The 13,955-nt window shown below is 41.9% G+C and overlaps 1 protein-coding gene across 1 annotated transcript in view; it reads left to right on the top strand.

The window, feature by feature from the left end:
• LOC144754335 (glutamine synthetase-like) overlaps positions 1 to 13,955 on the top strand; it is a 136,091-nt gene that overhangs the window by 5,303 nt on the left and 116,833 nt on the right. Inside the window, exons 2-4 of the mRNA XM_078642024.1 lie at positions 367 to 542; positions 10,878 to 11,039; positions 12,737 to 12,883. Coding sequence (XP_078498150.1) covers positions 377 to 542; positions 10,878 to 11,039; positions 12,737 to 12,883 — 475 coding nt within the window. The 5' untranslated portion in view covers positions 367 to 376. The remainder of the gene's footprint in view (positions 1 to 366; positions 543 to 10,877; positions 11,040 to 12,736; positions 12,884 to 13,955) is intronic.

The following is a 13,955-nucleotide window of genomic DNA, read 5'->3' as shown; positions in this document are numbered from 1 at the left end:
TCAGGGCGGGCTAATCAACATTTCGGGGGTGGGGGGCTAATTGTTCCAGCAATAGGCAAAGTGGAGATGCAGGGGCTCTAAGAAGGGGTGAAAACACAACAAGGCCTCGTTAGCAAGTAAATGGTATTTTAATGAAATTGCTTACTCATAACAGCTGCTAACTAGCACCACTTTAGAACATCTAAAAGGTGCCTCTCACTGTTTTCAGTTGACCCCCCTCTAAAAACTAGGACATGAGCCAAAATTGGCTAAATCTGACGGGACTCTCCAGGCTACTCAGAGTGCTTCCAGTCTGTGTCCTCTGCTTTGGGTGCAGGTGGACTTGTCGTCTTGTCTCTGGCCTCACTCGTGTTTTCTCTCTTGCAGATCTGTCACCATGTCGGTCTCTCACAGTTCCAAGCTTAACAAGTCCGTCCGGGAGCAGTACATGAAACTCCCCCAGGGGGATCAGGTACTGGTCACCTATGTCTGGATTGATGAAACCGGGGAGAGCGTCCGCTGCAAGACAAAAACAGTGGACAACGAACCTAAGTGCATAGAAGGTAGGTAATTGTACAGCTAGCACTGTAAAGGTTATGTAGATGCTGAATCCAAGCCTCTTCCTTGGCCGCCTCTTCCACTGGGCACTTAGCACTGGGCCGTAGTAAAGGGGGGGTTGCATTTGAGGGCCAGCCCATATTTATCGTTACCCCCTACCAAATAACCGAGGCTGCTGGCATAGTATTTAAAAGTGCATGAGATATGAAGATGAATGAGCAATAATAGTGACTTTAAGTTTTGATGTTATCATGTTAGATCTGCTGTTTGTTCAAAGACAGGTAAAATTGTCTTCTGACAAATTGTGTGGAGATGATGTTTACTTTTCTTTCTTTGACTGAAAAAGTGAGAGGATTTTGTAATGTGAACCATGTGACAATCTCATTGGGGTACAGACAAGGTCACCTGAATTATGCAACAGGGGAGGCCAATATTGTGCGGCAATGTTGACTAGATTATGTGGCAACAAACACATATTATGTGGCTTAATGTGGCCCATTATGTGATAGTTTCTCTAGACTATTTTATCAATTTTACACGTTATCGCTGTCACTGCATGGCAACGGTTTCAATTCATTAGTACCAGTTCCACATCCAAATACGGCTATAAATAACTGAAAGGTGACCAGTCAACTTTGCAAAGGACCTTTCAGTGTGCATCAGCAGATGTTGCAACATTTTTAGTAACTTTTGATTTGTTTGAGCTAGGAACAAAATTCGTTTTTTGCTAAAATCTGTCAATTATGCAGCAGATTATGTAGCAAATGTGGGAAAGTCATAATTATGCGGAAAACACAGCAGCTACAACATTACATAATTCCAGTGGCCTTGCATACAGGGAGTGTGAAAAAAACAGTAGGATGTCAATTAGTATCTAATTCAGTCAGTCAACAAACCTTTATTCAGCTACAGCCATAAAAAGTACCTTTCAGCAATTTAAAACTGACTGATTGTTTCTAACTCACAAAAAATGTAAATACATGTAAATGAACTGTACAAAAAATTCAACATATACAAGTAGTTATAAAAGCACAAATAAAGCACATTTTGTGTTAGAATTCTGAAGTCTGATGGAAAAAATATTGTAATAAGATCAAAACAAATCTTGGTGATGTACAAATGATAAATATTGCATTGTATTGCACATTTGTATAGCACTTACTACCCCAATGTTTGGCACTGAAGCACTTACCTACATGGACAGCAAGCTATGCCATACATGTAGTGTGTGGTTTGGAGGGTGTTTTCTTTGTTTTGTGATCCCATCTGGGAAGTGTTTCCATGTTGTGCATGATGACCACTGATGTGTAGTTATCGTGCTACAAGATGCTTAGCAATGTGGTGGATGATGAGTTTTGGGAGACACAGTTACATGGTTTATGGTTTTTCAGTATGCCGGCAGCTTTGAACAGCTCTGTAGGTGCCTTTATGGTGTTGCATATGATATAGTCTGCTTCACTGGTTACTGGACTGAGTTGTCCAATCAGAAATTTTGGGTAAATGTCTGGGGCAGAGGTGGCATTGCTGGAGGGAGAGGGAAGTAGAGAGATCTACTGGGATGTGCAGGGATTCTTCACATACACAGAACTATGGGGAGGAAAACAGGACCTCAGTGTATAGGGGTGTACCAACCTACCACATCAGTGCCCAAAATGACTAGCTATAGTGTCTCATTCGTTCTCCTTCAAATATCACGGAGCTACAAATGATTAGACAACCTAGAACACAACACTCCCCACTCTCTCAGGAATCGCGGGAACAAGACATACTCTTTAACTCACTCACTCGTACTTGTCCATAATGAGAATCGTCAGAGTCAGTGAAATAGTTCAAAATGTTTATTTTAACTATCGTGCTCTACAATACAGTATATGTGCCACTACTAGCAGCAAAATGCATAAACTCAGCACAGTTAGCAAGGTTACAATTCCATAGAATACAAAGGGAGAAGTCATTTTATAAAGACTGTGGAAACTAGGGCATTTAGACCTAACCACCCTCCCCTTCACTAGAAGAAGTTTCTTTTATATAAAGGAAGATCTCTGGGCTTTGACAGCAGACCCTGTACCTTTAAGCCTGGATGTATGGTTTACATCATAGGAACAGCGAAGCTCTTCTCCATGGAACGGTTTTCTCCAAGTGTGTGTAGCATGTTATGTCTAAGTGCTAGGGACTGATCAGAACAGAATAACAAGGGGCATTGTTTATTGACCTTGCACATTGTGTTCAGACTGAACTCCAGGAAAGGCAGAGAACGGGAAAGGCAGCCCATTCTCATGTGAAAGGCACAAACAGAGTCTTGCAAAAACAAAGTCATGTAGCAACATGCGCAAAAGCAGCATCATGGCAGCCAAGCTCATGCTAACTTAGCAATGTCGACAATGTCCCTAAGCACCATATAACACTATCTCATCATATCTGAAAGTCATTGTGAGATGTAAAGTGGCAGCCATAGTGTATAGGTATTTGGGAGCTATAGTCATGAATGGAGCTCATCAGTTATTCCAATGAGTTTATTGGCTGCACAGTACAGGTGATGGACAACCTTCGTAGCATATGATTCTTATGTGAACATAAGAGGTATAAGTCACAGTTGGCTGCTGACAGCTGAGTTTTATGGTAGTAATATTAGTTTGAGCCAGAAATGTTATGCATGAACTTACATACCTACATAATAATCCAGCAAATCATAATGTCAGCCCTCCTTAACTTACCAGCTTATCAAAAGTAGCGTGCTGGGTGGGTTGTTTTCAGTCTGTAGGTTGTAAGCTAAAGACTGAGCTTGAGGATGCAACTATCTTTTCAGGTTCTGGTGCTCTAGTTGTCTTGGAAATAGCCATGTTTTGAACTGTCATCGGAAGTCTATATGCTCCTGGGGGCAAAGAATGCTAGCTTATAGGGAGTTCAGAGCTTGGTGACTTGTACTGAGAAAGCAGTGCATCCTACAGATTTCTTATGGTAAGGTGGTATGATGATAAGTGTTGCAAGCCTGGAGCACAGTGTCCTGATTTGTTTGTATTGCTTGAATTAGGTTTTTAAGTATAGTAGCCCTTCTCCTTGGAGGTTCTGTGAACAATGCAAAGTGCACTGAACATTGCTCTTCTAGCTTTTTGTAGCACATGGAGCTATTGCAAGACTGGAGTCATGTGTTTTCTTGGGTGAAGGTATAGAAAGAGTCTTGTAGCAGCATTTTGGATGAGTTGTATTATGCATATGATGAATGCGGGTGGGCCAAGGTATAGGCTCTTGGCATAGTCAAGCTTGGAGATTATCCAAGATATGGGAGGCTGCCACTGAGTGTTTTCATTGTATAGATGCCACTTTGCTTTACTTTGTTAGCATGTGGTATCAAATATAGGTCTGCATCCATGGTAACTTCTAGGTTTAGGACTTCTCTTGGTATTGTTCAAGGGACATAATGTTTGCTTTAGGCTTGTATTTTTTTCATTTTCCGCAGGTCATGAGCTCTGTCTTTGCGATATTTAGCTTTAGATAATTATTCGTCATCCATGTGTTTATGGCCCGAAGGCAGTCATGTTTTAAATTGTAGACGGGTGGGGTTGAATGATGTAATCAGGATTGGTAAGGGGCTTAGGTAGATGTTGAATACCAGATGGGTTATGATGCTTCCCTGTGGAATTCAGCAGTGTTGTGTATGAGAGGCTGATATGAAAGATGGTACCAACACTAGTTTACTGTCGCAGTTGAAAGGACAATAATTTAGTGGGCATTAACTGAACTCCCTTCACATCTTTTGTTGGAAATTGGGTTATTGGTTGAGGGAAGTGAGACTCTGCTCATTGCAAACCCCAAATTAACCTGGGCTTAGCGCTCTGGTAGCTTGGCACAATGCAGTCAGGCTTAACTTGGAGGCAATGTGTAAAGTCTTTCTGTAGTACTTCAAACAGTTATAAAGTGGAAACACAGGTATCCTAGAAATATCAAAAGTAATCCTTCAAAAGAAAGGGAATTGGGTTGAAACCAATAATAATAAACTATTCCCTTCGATGTTTTTTCGACACGTCCCTTTTTTTATGCAGTCATACCAACGTTGGTATGATTGCATAAAAATAGGGACGTGTCGAAAAAACATCAAAGGGAATAGTTTATTATTATAAAGTGGAAACACAACACCTGGAAAATCCCACACCATATTAGAAAAACAGAGTAACAGTTCTAAATTACTTGACACAAAAGCAACAAAAATCCAATATGTAGAACAGGAGATCTGTAATTTTAAATATTTAGGTAAAAACAGTGCCTAAAAGCACAAAGTGCAACTGTCGTTATCTGGTCGTGCTGGACAGGGACAAAGTCATGAGTTCAGGTGACCATGATGAGTGCAGGCCAGATACTGGGACTCAGTTAGGCCTGACAAATAATTTACCATAAATCCTGGTTTGCAGAGCATTGAGAGATCCCACATTCAGGATACGTCGTGCATTGGTGGTTCTGTAAGACCTCCTGAGCAGAGATGCAGAGCCCTGCATCGTCGTCGAGGATGCTTTTGAAGAGGTGCTTGCAATTCAAAGGCCTGCATCGAGGGTGTATTGCGCAGGGGCAGTTCCGAAGAGACTACATGTTGTAATATTGAGTCCAGCATCAGTGATGCATCTCGCTGCAGTGGTGCCGATGCTGCTGCGAGGAGATGCGTCGCCCTGTGTCAGTTCTACTTTCAGGACCACAGCTGGGATGTCAGAGCACCTTCAGACCCACTTCCAATGTTCCAGGACTGGAGTGGTACCTCTTAGAAGCCAAGACTCACAACAGGTAGAGTCTTGGTGCTGGGTTCAAGATGGTTGGAGACTTTTCTGTCCCTTAGGGTCTAACCAGGATGCCAGTCAACTAGCCCTTGGAGTCACTCTGGTGGTCCTGGGATCAACATACAGGTTTATTCTTTTTTCAGGCCGCAGATCAGCAGGGCAGGAGAGTGGCAGCACTTCTTGCAAAGCAGCACAGAAGTCTTTCTGAGTGTTCCACAGGTCCAGAGGTCTACTGAAGAGTTGGATCTGAGGGTCCACTATGTATACCTGGTGCTAGCTTTGAAGTAGGAGGTGGTTCTGGAGGTTTCCACCCCCAGTGATGTTTGGAATTTTCTGCCTTCCTGCCACGGCTTGTCTAGTATCAGGAAAGAATAGTTTGAAACCCTTTCTGAATGTGCTCTTGCAGAGCGTTTGCAATGTTCATGTATGGTAGGTAGGTAACAACTCTGCCCCCTCATCAAGCCAGAGGTGGCCTAACCTGCCAGATTGAAATAGCAGTTTAAACCACACTCTCAGGCTGCAATGGCAGGCCTGAGGCATGTTTAGAAGGAAACGTAAGTGGGTGGCATTAATAGAATTTAATTTACAAGCCCTGGGTACATATAGTACTACTTTACTAGGGACGTACACAAACATTAAATGTGCCAACTGGGTGTAAGCCAATTTCACCATGTTTAAAGGAAAGAGCAACTTTGGCTCTGGTTAGCAGTGGTAAAGTGCACAGAGTCCTGCAGGCCAGCAAAATGGGTTCAGAAGACAGGAGGGTGAAGACAAAACATTTAGGGAAGTCCAACACCTTTCATATATGGTATGTCAACCAGGGATTTGCTGTGTAAAAAGATTGCACAACTATGCAGGGCATTGAGTCATGCTGTTCTTAAGCCAGCAACTTTCATGACCTTTCCTATTCAGGATGCATATGTGGTTGTCACTATTTAAACTTACCAGTCATTCAGAAGCAATGTCCAATCATGAAACCCCAGATTCCAATACGATACATTGCTTTGATTAGCCTGTTATGCTGGGGCAGTCATCAAAAGTCAGGTACAACTTACATTGACATTGCTGGGCCTACACTGGCCTGCTGTGAAATATAGCCTGGTGAGATATATGCTGCTCCAGATATCTATATTTTGTTTATAGGAGCCAGATATTTTGTTAAGTCAATCTGCCAGAGGGCCGCAAATACCCCAAACAGCAGTACTGTAAATCTGAAATGATCCAATATAGCCTGCCATGTCACAAAGAGCTGCTTTAACAGAATATTTATCTTTTAAAAATGGTTTCATATCTAAATAAACCCTGCCAGGGTCAACACCTGAGGATCCATTGCCTTGGACCAAATATTGAGTAACCCATAATCAGGACATCTAGCTTTCACTATTGCAGCAGCCATAAAATCTTTGAAACACCCTGTTTGCTACTAATTTCCCAAAATTATCATGATAGATATGCTCCAAGCTCTCCATAAAGGTTTTTTTAATTAGTGGCGAGTTAAATTAAAACTTCACTTACGAAGTTGGTTGGAATAAAAAAACTCCGCATTTTACGAAGCAGATGAAGTTTCCTAAATTTACGAGACGTAAGGTTTATCCTTTTGGCCATTCCAGGTCGGATGATTTTCTGAAGCAGAATGTCCCAAGTTGGACATCCTCCAGCAAAAACATTTTGAGTGTGACGGCTGGCTAGCCATCAATTGAGGTAAGATGTGTGGGAGGTATGGCTCTGAGCTGAGGCCAGCTTATTTATTAAAAACAATTGATATGTTTGCATTCACAAAGCTTGAACAGTTTACAAAATACGCGAAGTTGCAAGTCAGACTTTACACCCTTCTACTTTAAATCGCATCTAATGGATAGAGTTTAAAGTTGTATTGTGGAAAATTGATTGAGTGTGCTTTAATATGTACCTTAAAAAAATACACGTATTACTTTCCACAGAATCACATGGCATGGACCATAATATCGAAACCAGAATATCGATGGCATAGGATATTGAGGCACAAATGTTGTATTGAAAATATTGACAGGTAAGTAAGTATAGATTTTCCATAGCTTACTCCACATATATGTACCTACATGGTATATATATTGTAGTAAATGCCTTAGAGACTCCAGTATAGTGCAACAGGTTTATTGCGCAGTTAAACAGCAAGACATCTTCATAAGGAGCTGGCCAGGCACAAACTGACTCAACCTAGAATGTACATATATCTCTTCAAGGTATGTAGATGAAGAGTTAGAAATAGTAAATCTAATCTACCTATTATGTATTTATCCATCAATAATCTGTCCTTGATATTCTTGTACCACAATATTCTGGGGGGTCAGTGTTTAGTAGGAAAATTAACATTTAGGAAATAATGCATCTATAGAGCACAGCTTCAGGCCCCCCTAAAAATATACTTCAGGCTACGAGCCTGAGTTGCGTTTAATTTCACCTCATGCTTTCGACAAAACTGAACGTGAGTTTATTAAACAGGTAACCACTGGTCTGTGCTGCACAGTATCTTCACCTCTAGAATGCTTGTTTTTTTGCTTAACTATGTTGATCATATTTATTTAACACATACTTCACTTAGGGAAAAAAGCTGTTGTGTTGGTTTGGCTAGCAGAGTTTTATTTGGAGCAGGTCACTCCTCTTCTCAGACCCTACAAAAACTGCCATTGTAAACGGTCCCTATTGGGCTGTATATTCATGTCCATTTTGGGACAGGCAAAAGTGTTTTCTGAATAATTACTGTACATATATTTTACTTAATATTTGTTTAATCTTTCATTCCCTGAGAGTGTTTTCATTTTCCAAGGGTTTACATTTTTGTGGGGTTTATTCTCATGTAGCATATTGCTGTTGTATAGGATGCACTGTGAACAGAGGGTCTGATTTAGACTTTGACAGAGGGTACTCCGTCGCAGGGAAAGCAAAGTTATGCCCATTTAAAGTCAAAGGGAAGTTTAATATGTAGACAGCAGAGATTGCTCCATCTTCGCTGCCTATATACACCTTTTACAGCCTGACCGAGTAAGGGCTATCAGAGATTGGCCATGTGTTTGCCTACTCTATATAGAGTGGGCAAACGCATGGCCAGTTTTCACTGTCCGTTGGCAGTGACAGGCAGTGAAAACTGCAAAATGATCCTCACGCCACGGGAGAAATCTCCCATGGCAATAAGGCCATTTTTTAACTTATTATTTTCAAAAAGAAAATCTATCTTCCAGATTTTCTTTTTGAAAGTTAGAAAAAAATATTGAAAGTTTGATGGACGGATCAGTCATGTTGACGGATCCGACCATGAAACTTTCAATGTATTTACAGGAACCACAGTGACAGCAGTTCCTGTACATACAAGAGACGTCCCCTGGACAGGAGGACGATTTTAACTTTGGCGGACAGATTGCCCATGCCATGGGGGGAGTAAAGAATTCCTCCATGGCGATGGTACGTAATACATCCACCAAGTATAAATCAGGCACAGAGTTTCTCATGTGGGCCCTATTACGAGTTCCCCGGGAGATACCAGTGCCAGAATTTACAATATTGGACATTATTTTCCAGTAAGATAATGGTGATTACAAGTTCATTACTCAAGAATGAGAAATAACATGCCGAATATGGAGTACTGGGTCCAAGTCTGCTTGTTTTCCCCTTCTAGAGGGCTCAAATCTGCCAACATTTACCATCTGCTTGGAGTGATTGTTAAATGCTCCGGGGTCTTTTCCTCTTGTCCATGGGTGGCTGGAAGGGGCCCAGGGGAGCATGAGGGAAGGTTCTTATGCAGGCAGGTGGGGGCTGAGCACAGCAGCAGCCTACAGCACCTCAGCTCCTCTGATGATTCTGGGTTGGGTATTTCCGGGCCTATAATTATCAGGCCTGGAGTTTGAGAACCCGATTATTGTAATTCTGAAGACACCATAAAACTTGCAGTTGACTAGAGCAGCATTCACTCTGGGGATACTCTATACCGCTCCGGGCGACATCTAATAGGGCCCTGGTGTCTGTGACTGTTTAGGAGGGTGGGTGTTTATAATGGGTCACAGTTCAAAGTTCCGGAATGGAGGCTGAAGATTGTGTGTGTTTTTCACAGTGCCTATCAGTGGATAATAAAAGTGTTCAGAACACATGCTCATCTAATCCTTTGCCTCCCAGCAGATCACACACAGCAATGAAGATGTCTGCCAATTGTGATTATGGTTTTATATGAAAGTGTAGGAAGGAGGTACACTGCTTTCAAAGTATTAATAGGGAGAAAGTAAAACAAAATGCAGTGCTTACATGTGAGTTGCTGCTTTGTGTGCTTGAGGGGATGGTGAACTGATTAAAATGCAAGACGGAGTATAGAGTGAAAAGACGGTGCTTAAGAGTAGAGATATGAGTGTGTGATATGTGGATTTCAAAAAGATGTGGGGAGAAAGAGGACACAAGTGTCTGAGACTGAAGAAGAAAGTTGTGTGAAGGGGAGAATGGGAGTGACTGAGACACTACATAGACTACCACCCCTTCTACAGACATTAGTCATGTTTAATTCGCAGTATCATATTTTCAGAATTTAAACACTTATAATCCTAATTATTCACACCAAAAACATTGTTTATCTGATACAGCTAACAAGCATTGGCATAGTCAATAAGTTTGGCTTGTTTTAGGTTCATGTTCATTACTGAGCAATATACTTGGATGCAATAATATAAAGCTCAAAGAAAGGACACAAATACTGATTGGGTGGTGTGCTTTGGGAAGCACAGGATTTTAGTTTCCATGTTTAAAGGCACACCATAAATTATATAAGCCACGCCTCTTGTAAAGGATTCCTAGTTAAGTTTCTTAGGCCATGACCCTTATAGAGACCCCCATTTATTCCATCACACTTAAAGACCTGCCAGAATTTTCACTGCAGTCACCATAGGACACAGTATATCTGCTTTAGCCCCAACTTGCTCTGGGGCCTGCAGGTGTTTCCCTGAGTGGCACTGGAGTGCTGTATAAGTGGGTCTAAAAATGAGGTAGATCTTTGCCCATTAATGATTTCTTGATGCAAGTAGAGCTGTTAGTACGGACACTCTGTTCGCCTTATATGTAGCTTTGACAACATGACACGACTTGCTACCCTCTAAAGTCGATAGTTTGAGAATCGGGCTTGGTGAGTATGCATCAGTTGTCATGCAGTGGCGCCCTAAAGGAATGACTTCTCATCTCTATTTCATACATTTGAAGTCCTGTGCAAATCCAGGGCTCTAAGAAGTGTTCAACACAGTTCACTTCATTTAAGCTCTTCTCACCCTTCCTTTTACCCATTGCTTTTCATCCCATTTTGCCCTCCACATATCCCCATCTTCCTCATGCCTATCCACAATGCCCTTGCTCCCAATCCACCTATTTCCATACAGAGCTCTACTGCTATGCAGTGGGGTTTGCAGTGACAATTGTTAAGGACCAACACTGTTACTTGGAAATGGAGGTGGGACTACTGGGGAGAGATGAAATTGTCCACGATTGTCATGATGGGCCCCCGACCCAATTCTGCGTTGTTTCACACTACAAAGTAATCTGTAACCTATTTGACTTTCAACTTTCACACAGAAGTCTCAGAATGGACCTTTGAGGGCCTGTGTGCCCGGCCAGCAGAACCCTGTATGAGCGACATGTACTTGATCCCGGTACAGATGTTTAGAGACCCCTTCTGCTTGGACCCCAACAAACTGGTGATGTGCGAAGTACTGAAATACAACAGGAAGCCAGCAGGTGAGGACGGAACACTGCAATGTGCCGTAAGTGAATTCATCCTCCACACTGTTTACATAACCACTCTTGGAAGGGAAACATCCTTTACAATGCAACTTTTACCACGCAGTGCCTTTACAACGCAACTTTTACAACGCAAACCATTACAACGCATTGCGCTGGGGGCGCTCTAGGATAGGGAATAGATTTAATTTACTATCCAACACCTTCCCTACTATCCACGGGGACTGGAGTTGGAATAGTAAATTAAATATTCACTATCCAGCGCCCCAAAGCACTATGCGTTGTAAAGGTATTCGTTGTAAATACCGCGTAGTAAAGGCATGCGTGGTAAAAGTATGCGTTGTAACGTCATACATCCCTCTTTGAATAATTATAATATTTTAAGGCGAAGATCATATTTATTTTCTTAACTCATAATATGATTGAATGTGAAAGGCCCTGCAGTTTGCGTAGCTGGCAGCCTCCCAGTGTTGCCTGTGATCTACAGAGCACATCTCGGGGTGCTTCAGGCACCTGATTCTGAGTCAGATGGCCATTAAAAGAGGTTTTGGGAATTACAGGGCATTTCCTTTCCGGTACAGTACTTGCACAAAAAGGCGTCTTCCTACATTCCTTTTATAATTTATTTTTTGCATTTTTGCTACTTGTTCTCGTGTTATAATGTATAGATAAATGGGGGCAGGAGGCATTACATGCTCTGATGTCTACAAAGTTAAATGTATTCACCTTCCGAACGCACCCGAAGATTAACTCATTTACGCTTGTAAAAATACAGAAGTCCTTGAGAGATTAGGAAAGCTATGCCATCAGGTCCCTAGTAACTACTATGTTTTGGGCCTTCCACCATTTGTTAACTTCACAGTGAATGACGGCATTCTTCCCTTTTACAAAGAGCACAGCCACACACAAAGTAGTTCTCTTCAGTTCCGGGGCCTATGTGGCCTGTGGCTTTTGAAACGTATTTTTGATTTCAGCCATTTATTTGTGATTGATGAAGGCCCTGCAGCTTCAGAGAGAAAGGTTTTCAAAGACCATGACAAAATAGGCATTGACAAAGCCAAAAGGCTGGTAGACTACACCAGCTATATTGGCTTTACCATTGCTCGTTCATATCTGCCCCCTGCGTCCACACCTTGCAAAACAGTAGCATGTTGCAGTTGCACAAGGACGGTATCCTTGGAGGCCACAGGCTGCCTTAAGAATGTCACAGTCCATCTGTTGGCCTCCGACCCATCAGTTATCACCTGTCCCAAGGATGCCACACCACCTTCCTACCACCTCCTTGCATCCATCTACATCCAGAATATAACTTAATAGGTGAATCACAAAATCGCCCCTTAACTGGACACACTCTGAACTCTCCCTTCTGCAACCAAAGCATCACCATTGACTAGAGTGGAAGCTCTTTCCCTTTTCGGTAACGTAATTATGGACTACTGTAGGATTCTGTCTCCTGTGATCAAACCTGGTATGTATTCACCTGGAAACGCAAGAATTGCCACCATTGGTTTGTTCATAATGACATTTCCGCAACACCTTGAGGGAAGTGAAGAGACAGACTTGTTGTTCCTCCCCCATTCTAGTGCCATACAATACCATTTTATACACAGCTGGGGTCTTAGCATTCATGGTCGGTTGTGCATAGCCCTGTTTTTTTTTTTTTCTTTTTTTACCAGTTACGTTTTGCCCCACAGATACCAACCTGCGGCACACATGTAAGACTGTGATGGAGAAGGTGAAGGACTTCCATCCATGGTTTGGCATGGAGCAGGAGTACACACTGCTGGGGATAACCGGACATCCATTTAAATGGCCAGAGAACGGCTTTCCAGGACCCCTAGGTAAGGTTAGTAGCTGTGGACAAGCAGCACATGAGGACGGGTGATGCTTTTGTGCTGATAGAAGGGCTGTATCTTAAAATGAATAAAATGTCAGTAATCTAGTAATCTTGATGGTGGTTGTATGGGCGGGTGTTATAATAACTGGACCGTAAAATTGTGTAATTTTTATGTATTTGATTTATTTATTGAGTTTTATAAAGCGTGAACATGTGCCTTTCGGGTATCAGAGCACTGTACAACATGGAGACAAACAGATAACGCATATGCAGGTCACACTTTTGGGAAACGGAGTACTGTAAATCAGGAAAACTAAACACATGAGTACAAAAATGCAGGGAAACAACAAAAAGTGACTAAAAGTATGGACGAGGGTTGACGCATGGGCTAGGTAGCGGGTGGTTGGGATGAAGTATGAGTATTGAGGTGCTCTTGTTAAAGCCGTTATGCAGCGCGGGGACACATTAGCCTAGTGGAACCAGGCGCTTTATGAATTCAGTTATTATTATTATTATTATTATTATTATTATGCAGTCTTGATTCAAAATGGTCATTTAAAAGTATGTAGATTTTAATTGGAAAGGTTGAATTTTACTTGTGGAAAGAATCTGATCATTAGTTTTACTTTTCGTTTGATAAGGGCAGTTGAGGGTTGGATCTGGTCTCAGGAGGAAGTGAGTTCAAAGTTTTGGGGACAGTTCTAGAGAAGTAGTTATTGTAGGTCTTCTTTTTTTAGACTTTGTGGAGCTTCAGTGGAAGGCAGCCTGTGCTTCTTAAAGTTCTAATCTAGCCTGATAAGAAGAGCTTCTTGGTCATGTAAATTGGAGTGTTGTGGTGAAGAACTTTGAGTCAAGCAAGCAATTTTTAGGTGGATCTTTGCATCACAGTTTAGCCAGTTCAGTGTCTTGAGATCTGGAGTGATGTGATCACTTTTTTTTGAGGAAGTAATGAGTCGAGCTGCAGTGTTAAAAGTTGTCTTCAGAGGTGACAGTTTTGCTTTTGATAGACCTTCGAGGGTAGCACTACCGTAATCTAATTTAGAGATCACTAGTGCTGTAGTCGGAATGAAAGGTTT

Source organism: Lissotriton helveticus, chromosome 5_1 (genome assembly GCF_964261635.1).
Source record: "Lissotriton helveticus chromosome 5_1, aLisHel1.1, whole genome shotgun sequence".
NCBI lineage: Eukaryota > Metazoa > Chordata > Amphibia > Caudata > Salamandridae > Lissotriton > Lissotriton helveticus.
This window is presented reverse-complemented; position numbering and strand designations above follow the sequence as displayed.